The 9,382-nt window shown below is 28.6% G+C and overlaps 1 protein-coding gene across 1 annotated transcript in view; it reads left to right on the forward strand.

The window, feature by feature from the left end:
* Positions 1 to 9,382, forward strand: part of SA (stromal antigen) — a gene marked incomplete at its 5' end in the record, with an annotated part of 34,961 nt that overhangs the window by 7,255 nt on the left and 18,324 nt on the right. Inside the window, 9 exon segments of the mRNA XM_067047505.1 lie at positions 767 to 992; positions 1,586 to 1,739; positions 3,593 to 3,741; positions 3,807 to 4,026; positions 5,312 to 5,530; positions 5,609 to 5,791; positions 5,872 to 6,084; positions 6,154 to 6,318; positions 8,255 to 8,443. Coding sequence (XP_066903606.1) covers positions 767 to 992; positions 1,586 to 1,739; positions 3,593 to 3,741; positions 3,807 to 4,026; positions 5,312 to 5,530; positions 5,609 to 5,791; positions 5,872 to 6,084; positions 6,154 to 6,318; positions 8,255 to 8,443 — 1,718 coding nt within the window.

Here is a 9,382-nt window from a genome sequence, read left to right on the forward strand (position 1 = left end):
GCCCATTAGACTCCTCATCTATGGTCATTGGTTGTGATAGGAAGCCAGCAGTCTTACCTGGTAACTCTAAGGGTGGCCTCATTATGTGTGACATTGCTATTCGGAATTGGGTTTTTATTTTATTCCTTTTCCAAGGCTCCTCAGATGTAGATTCTATGCCAGACACTAAACCCTCACAGATAGAAAAATGTAACCCCATTTGATTAGATGGGCAAGAAGGCAACTTCACCAACATGAGCTATAGTTTTTGTAAGTCCAGACTATTTGGAGTAATGGACTATCCTATTATTGTCCTTGAATTCCATCTTTTCTCTGGGACATACCACTTAAACATGATTGGAGGTGTTTATATTGATAGGTAGACAGGAAATCCTCAAGGAGTAAGTAGGGCACTAACCCTAATTGGGTTTCTTTTATTCTAAAATGTTTAAATTTAGTAAAGATAAAGAAAAAACAATTATGACTAAAATTACTCAATTTGAATGTACCAGTAGAAACATTGACATTAATGAGTAATTAAAATAAACAATAGGAAAAATTAATATTGATTATTGTGGTATGATGGAACATAAAGAAATATTTTGAGTGTTCATTAATTATGTAGTATTCATCTATATTTTCTCTATTAATATAACAGATGTATTAATAAGGTGCTATTATTAAGTTATACTACTTTCTGTAAAATGTATTGCAGCTTTGAATTCTAATTAAACTCAAATTAAAATGTTTTTAAAGGTAACTATATAAAACATCCTTTTTTTTCTAGCAATGAAATTAATGACTGCATTAGTGGATGTTGCGTTGGTTGTTTCTGTTAATCTGGATAACACTCAAAGACAGTATGAGTCTGAAAGGCAAAAGGCCCGTGATAAAAGAGCTAGTGACAGACTTGAAAATTTACTAACCAAACGGCAAGAACTGGAAGAAAATATGGATGAAATAAAAAACATGCTTACTTACATGTTTAAGTCTGTATTTGTACATAGATACAGGTACATTGTTTTCCTACCAAATATTTCCTTGTCAAAATTTTAATTAAATATTATTTCTCCATTTGCTCAAATGATTTATACTTTCAAGATTCATATTTCCAAGTTCAAATTTGATATAGTGTGTACCTTATAAACATATGATTAAAATAATGTATATCAATATAACTTTCCTTGCAGTGAAGATTTTATCAGTGATGATGAAAATTTTCATCAGTTATCGCTTTAAAATAAATAATTAGTTATTTTTAACTTGATATTATTGTCAAAATGCAGTTCCAAATAAATTTTATTTTTCATAGGAAGATCCTAAATATGTGATGTTAATTTAAAAACCCCAAACATTAAAAAAAAAATTTGCATTATTTTGTGTTGTGTGTGTGTGTGTGTGTTAACTACACTTAAACTATAAATATGAATTAAAAAAAAAAAAATGAATTTATCATTTATAAATAACCTTCTGTTTACTTGTTAAAATAGTTTTTATTACATGGTAAACATTATTCACAAAGTATTTTTTATTTGTTGTATTTTTCTGTAACTTTGTCACATAATCTGTTTTATATATTTATTTAAATGTGCATTACTTTCTGAAGGGATACCTTACCGGAGATAAGAGCTATATGTATGGCTGAAATTGGAATTTGGATGAAAAAATTTCATCAAAATTTTTTGGATGATTCATATTTGAAATATATTGGTTGGACACTTCATGATAAAGTTGGAGAAGTCAGGCTAAAATGTTTGCAGGCAGGTATTTTATTATAAGTATATGTACTTACAAATGTTATTTCAGTACTTAAAAATGTTTTTTTTTTATTTTTGTCTCATAAAGTTGGATAATGGATTTAAAAGGGAATGGGCTAATGTCACGAAAATAAATTAATTGCAAATGTTGTTATTGAAATTTATTTTTGTGAGAGTATTAACAATTTTTTATACTTCACAATTTCAAGAAAACATTTTAAAAACCCCTTAAGTACTTATGATGAAATAACAAAAGAAATTATGAACTAAAAAAAAAAATGAGTTGAAGGAGAATATTGAAAGATAAAGAATTATCAATAAGGAATCAATTTGGCTTTTTTTAAACCTGTTTGTAATGGTTTGTTTACATGATTATTTGGTAAATTACATGACTTAATGTTAATATTATGAATGTACAATTTGAGATATGGAATATTGATATATAAATTACATTTATTGCTGTAATATATATGATAATGAGCATTCCTGCTCAAGACATCGAAAAAGAATTTAAGAAAAATAATTTAAGGATTTTTTGTGTTTTCTTGTGATTGTGATCTATATTAATTAATTGCATGATATCAATTGAAGTTATGGTATATCTTCTTTAAATCCACTCATTGGGCTATGTAGAATAAAAACCTGATTACAGTGAAACCTCAATTATTCGGTAATCTAATCAACCTATTCTGTTTTTATTTTTACTTTTTGATAAGATTTTTAACATTAAGGCACCATTCTTCACTTCCCAAGGGTAACCTGAAAATTGTAAAAAGAGATATAGTATTACGCAGTTAAACATTTAAAGAGAAAGCCTAACTGGAGATTTTTTGCTGTCATTTCATTTAATAGAAATTTCAATTCCTTGGTTGAAAAATTAATTTTTTTGAAAATTCTGCCTTTAAAAACCAGCCCTGTTGGAAAAATCTGCTCTTAGTTATAAATAAAACTAACAATGAGAGGCTATGCACGTGGGATCACCGAATTCAATGAAACTTTTTTTGGTGATACTAGGTTAATAAATACTAGACGATTGTCTGAGGGTTCTAGCCAATGCACCCTAGGAACTGAGAAAAAAATAGTTCACATATTTTTAGAACTTTTTTTTGGTTATCACCTACTGCTTTTGCTCTGCATGTATTTAATGGTTATTATACACCAATCATTTTGTTTTTTTGTATATAATACTAACCGAATATTGTTTGTCATATTAAATGAGTTTAAGTGTGTAAAAAGTTACAAAAACCCAAAGTTTCTTCTAATGAAGTATGTAAAAAAAATTTTTTTTTTAGTATGAATAAAGTCAGATTTGGTTTTATCTTATTTTGAAACCATTGAATATGAATTTTCATATAAATCAAAAATTAGAAATTTTTAGGCTTGATGTTTGGGGAATATTTTTTTTCTGCTGATGTTCCGTGTTCACAAAATAAATTCATACCTCCTCACAATGTTATCCAAATCCAACATAACTACAGTGGTTGGAAAGCTGAATTCCCACCCTTTCAACTCAAATCAAATCTTTAAGATTTTTTACCTTTTTATGGGAAAAAAAAGCAGTCTCAAATTAAGAAAATTATCTTCAACGTTTTATTTTATATCTCCGGTTCTAATTTGCTTACGAAGGTCCAGTTTGTAGTTAATGGTATAGTGTTGAAGTTATAGCATTTTTTTTTTTAAAGAAATTGAAGGCCCCAAGTAAGGTGAACATTTTTGAGTAAAATGGTGCAGTATGTTTTCCCAGAGGGTCACAGTTTTTATGGGTCATGTTCTCTTATTTTAGGGGTAAATAGCATGTAAATGAGAATTGTCAAGGAGGGATTTTTGATTTAATTTTTATACATTTTAATCCATAGGCATTGCAACCACTCTATGCATCTGAAGAACTGAAAGGTAAATTAGAGCTTTTCACGAGTAAGTTTAAGGACAGAATAGTGTCTATGACTCTTGATAAGGAATATGATGTAGCAGTGCAGGCTGTCAGATTGGTTATTAGCATTTTAAAGTAAGTGAAATAACTTAGTAAAAATTATTTTTACTTCAAATTCTATTTTTTTTGCTTTCTATTAGGCATCATAGGGACATTCTGACTGATAAAGATTGTGAGCATGTTTATGAGCTAGTTTATTCTTCTCATCGAGCAGTAGCTCAGGCTGCTGGAGAATTTTTAAATGAACGATTATTTGTACCAGAGGAAGTTGTATCTGTTCAAAGAACCAAACGAGGAAAGAAGAGGCTTCCAAATACTCCTCTCATTAGAGATCTTGTTCAGTTCTTCATTGAGTCTGAGGTAAAAAAAAAAATTATAATATTGTGTAATGTAGAATATACTATTATTTTAGATTTTTTATATTATTATTCATAATGTGGCTCAACATCTCTTAAAAAGATAAGACTAACCTCAATTGATCACCACCCTATTGTTTTTTTATGTTAAGTGATTAACCACTATAAACTTGTTTCTAATCTGTTGATAATGTATTTTAGTAGCTACTGTTATCCTCATAGCTGTAGGTTAATGGACCCCGGTTTATAACTTCTCAGTTTGTAACCATATTTAGAATGATCCTGCCAACGCCTAAATCTACTCAATGAGACAGCATAATTCTTCCATCTATGAATCAGTCTTCACCTTTGACATTTATCCATTAAATCAGTGTTGATTAGCTTTTTAATGATTTATTGGTAATTGAGCCAGCAACTTTATATCTTTGTTTCAAATGTTACAATTTTAATGATGAAATTATATTTATTAAGCACATATAATGTGATTCTTCCCTTAACATGACAGACCACATTTTGTCTCCATAAATAACTGTCGGAGGTATAGCAATCATGTAAATTCTTTTTTATTGATAGATTTCTGGGTATGAAGTAATTTTGGAGCAGAAAAATAACTAGCATAACTTCTAACCCTGTTTTTATCACTACTTCAATATAATTCAGTTCTTGCATAGGACACCAACTACGAGTTATCATGTAGTTTTTATTTGTTTTTCAAAAGTTGTCACATTTTCCTATATTTACGAATTTCATCAAAGCTGTCGTAATATCAAAAGTAAAATAACTATGATATAACTTTGATATTAATTCTTATGAGAATTCTAATATTATGAATCAAATTCCTGTTGTTGGTAAGGGGTAAGTAATTGGTTGCAAATATCTAAATCTAAAGAAGAAACTTTACGCAGACCTTGACTTGGGAGATAACAAGAACTAGAACAAATAAAACTGTCTGCTGTTTCTTAGAGGTAGTTGCCTGGTCCCTAGACCATGAAAAGGAAGAGGGGTTCTCTTTGCAACATGGAGTTATAACTAAGCACTATTTCTGTGTGTAGCCTTAATTAGAACACTAGGACTGGCAAAGAAGAGAAGGGCATGTCAATAATCCTCGAAAGGACAGCCTCCTACCCAGACTTTTGTGTTATGGGCTTGAAACATAATGCTATAGAATAATAATCAAAAGTAAAAAAAATAACATCACTTAACAGATATTAGGAAATATTTTGGTTTATAGAAGTTTAAGAATGAAAAAATTAAGATTTAACTAGTTATTAATATTAACTTTTTTTCAGCTTCATGAACATGGAGCATATTTAGTTGATTCTCTTATTGAAAGCAATGCAATGATGAAAGACTGGGAATGTATGACAGATTTATTACTTGAGGAACCAGGTCCTAATGAAGAGGCTTTAGATGATAGGCAGGAAACAAGTTTGATCGAAATAATGGTATGCTGTGTGAAACAGGCTTCAACTGGTGAAGCACCCGTTGGTAGGGGTCCTACAAGAAAGGTATGTGTCTATTTATAAAGGTAGGTAATATATTTCCTAGTGATTGAGTTTTTAAAAATGTTATTATATTTTATTCAGATTCCCTCTGTGAAAGAAATCAAACAAGTCCAAGATGATAAGCAAAAATTAACTGAACATTTTATTGCTGTTTTACCACAGTTATTGGATAAGTATAGTGCTGATCCAGATAAATTGACAAATCTATTGACAGTACCACAGCATTTTGATCTTGAAATTTATACTACTTCAAGACAAGAAGCTGTATGTTAACATTTGTCTTTAAACTTTTTTAAGGTATTTTTTTAAGTGTATATGCTTAATTTCATTTTTTTATGTTTTAGAATTTAGATTTGTTGCTAAAAAAAATTCAAAGCATCACTGAAAAACATCATGACACAGAAGTTCTTGAAACTTGTGCTAAAACCTTAGAACTACTTTGTACTGAAGGATTTGCTATTTATACTAGGTGTGATGTTCAGAGGAGCACTTTAATCGATTCAATAGTCAATAAATATAAAGAAGCAATGGATGACTGGAATTCGCTTATCGAAGGGGTTTGTTTTGATATTTACTCTAATATTTTATTTTTCATTTTATTCATATAATTGAAGTTTTATTTTTAGGAAGAAACACCAGATGACGATGAAACTTACAATGTTGTTAATAGTTTAAAGAAAGTATCTATTTTTTATTCTTGCCATAATTTAGGAAATTGGAATATTTGGAGTTCTTTATTTAAAGATGTTGAAGGAGCGAAATTTGGAGTTACGAACTTGCTACCTGAAGAAGTAAGTTCACTTTTTCTTACTTTACTTACCTTAGCTCATACTTTTTGTATCGATAAAAATTGTTTATTCTGTAGTGCAGGAATAAAAATTGGTTGTAGTGGTTTTCCATTTGAGTTTCATCATGGAACTACAGTAAATCCTCGTAACTACAAATTCAAAGGGACCAGAAAATCAGTATTTCATTATAATGAAGTTTGTAATGTCTGAATGATGACAAAAATTAGTAGGTTGACAATATAGATAATATCAACAAAAAAAAAACACAATTAATATGTATAACATTTATTTATTAAACCCTTCTATTCTAAATAAATAAAGACCATAAGTATGAATTGAATCACATAATGATAAAAAGAGATCTAACACAAAATAAATAATTTGTATGTATTAAAGAGAATATGAAAATGCACATACAATAAGAGGGGATGTAATTTGTTGATAAACAAAAAACTTATAATTTGTACTGTTGTACATAGAGCTATGATGTATTATCATAGTTCAGTTTCTTTACATTTTGAACCAATTAAAATAATTAAAACTTTAAAACAGGACCTTTCTTTATCTTATATGACATAGAATTGAACTGAGAATTTCTGATTATTAAAAATTTGAAAATAAGAAACAGTTTAATGACTTGTAGGAAATGTATATTTGGAATTCCTAGAATGGAGGGCAAGGAAAAATCTATCTGAGTGCTTAAGTAACATAGAATCATTCTTATTAAAACATTATCTAGGTAGTTCATAGTATTAATTAAAGAGGAATATGTAATTATTCATTGAGCTGAAGGACATTGATAAAATTACAATGTAAACAATTATATATGTTTATTATATTGTATGATTAACAATGTTAATTATATTATGCCTTTCAAGTTCATGGTATCTGATTTATTGCTCGATAGTGATCCAAAAATAGTTCAGTTTGTATGAAAATGCTATTGAAAAATCAATGTATTTATCTGGGGGATTTGATTTTCGTTCACTATAATGTGGAGTTTGTTGTATCTGAGTTCATAGTAATGAGAGTTTACTGTTGTTCCAATTTTTAAAAGTTTTTAAGTACATACATTGTCAACTAGAACAGTGGTTCCCAAACTGGGTGCTCCAAATGGATGTCAAGAGTGCCGCAAGCGAATACCACATTCTCAAAATATTACAAAGAAAAAATTACAATTAATACAGCAAATATACAGTGCATTCCAGTATTTAATTTGAACTGTTTTTGCTTATTTCCTACATATTCAACTGCTGTAAGGAACGATAATTGTGCTGCCATATTTTTTCTGGCTCGACAATGTCATATAACTTTTTTTTAGCCCAGTGAGGGTGCTGGAGCACAAAAAAAGTTTTAGAACCATTGAATTAGAAACTGATCCGCAAATACAAATTTTTAATGCATATACTTTATTTTTAAAAGACCTAATTTTAATATTTATCATTTAAAGTTATTTACTTTTGAATTGTTTGCCTGCGTTGGTGCTACTATTTTTCTTTTTGCTTTGTGTTATTTCATTATGGTGATATAAAAGTTTTTGTTCCCACAAGAAAATGTCCATTTACATGTTATTTCTTTATTCCTTCTCATATTCATTGCTGCAGTGCTTCTCAAGCAAGATTCTACTGTAAAAAAATAAACAGTATAATTTAATCATATTTTACTAAGGTAAGTAAATAAATTTCGAAATAACTCATAGTCCTATGCAAAAAGCAAACTAAGAGTTATCTCTATCATACCAGTCACTTTATTAAATGAATTTTCATGTTGAATAAAAAGCTTGAAATTATTTTTGTGTGTTCAACGTATAGAGTTTCTGTGCATAACTTATATTGAACCCAAGCAACCATGTAGAAACCAACTTATATATTTATAGTAGATATTAGCTCTATTTTTCATTATTATTATTATTTTTTGCTGTTTTTATCCCCTTTTATAGGCTGTAAAGTATTGTATATCATCATGCTACTTTGGTGTACTTTGGGATCTATATCATATTGAAGAATTAATTGAATCTGGAGGTCCTACTGATGATAAAATTGTAAATGTAAAGTCCAGACTTGAAGTTTTCATGGAAGTTATGAAAATGATGCTTGTTCAAACTCATAGTCAAATGTATAAAGAAGAGGTACTTGCTTTATTATTTTTAGTTTGTAGTATCATTAAATATATACACACTTTTTAATGTTGTTTTATTGTACTTTTTTTAAGTTTATAATATGTTTAGTCTATTAATTGTCGTAAAACTAATGATCTCACTCCCTTAATTTAACTACCACACCTTCCCTCACAGCTGTCTGTTTCCCAAACATGCTGGAGTACGTCAGAATTGTGGACTTAGCTTCCATGTATTGTTGCAATGTACTGGACACTCCAGCTTTTCTTGCTAAGTTTGCAGCTTAGACTATGTTTTCATTTCTTTAGTAATAAACAAATTTAGACTAATTGTTTGTCTTCTTATAATATTTTATAATTAATTAATATTTATATATTTTTTCCATCTCATCGTTTATCATTATTCCCCCATATAATTTACTTCTTAAAGCTACATATATATTAATTATATGTATATATGCATATTATAATAACACCTAGTATTTCAAAACTAGAACATCTGGAGGTGTAATGTCCTGATGTTCTTGGCAATATTCCCTTTTTTTTCTTTCTATATACGTTTTATTGTCTGAATCTTGTATGTATCACTCCATACATATCTTTCAACATTTACATTATTCTTTGGATACAAAAAGTATCTCTACAATACATATAAATTTTCTTTCCCATGGGGTAATTCCTAGAACTTACTATTTTCTTGTATTTAGTAAGATAGTATACAATATTATTATATTATACATGTATTATTTATTTTCCATCCTCTTTTATTTTTGACTTTGGACATGACACTAATGGAGTTAAAAGTATACGCAGGTTGGTTACAAACCTACTTAACTACCTAATTCTGTTTAATTAATTTTAATATTTATAAATTAGGGTACTAAAAAATTATATAAATACATTTAAATGAAAAAAAAGTTTACAAACCCATATATAAAACAGTTGTAAATTA

This window comes from Halyomorpha halys, unplaced genomic scaffold (genome assembly GCF_000696795.3).
Source record: "Halyomorpha halys isolate HHAL.00 unplaced genomic scaffold, Hhal_1.1 Scaffold1547.1, whole genome shotgun sequence".
Taxonomy (NCBI): Eukaryota; Metazoa; Arthropoda; class Insecta; order Hemiptera; family Pentatomidae; genus Halyomorpha; species Halyomorpha halys.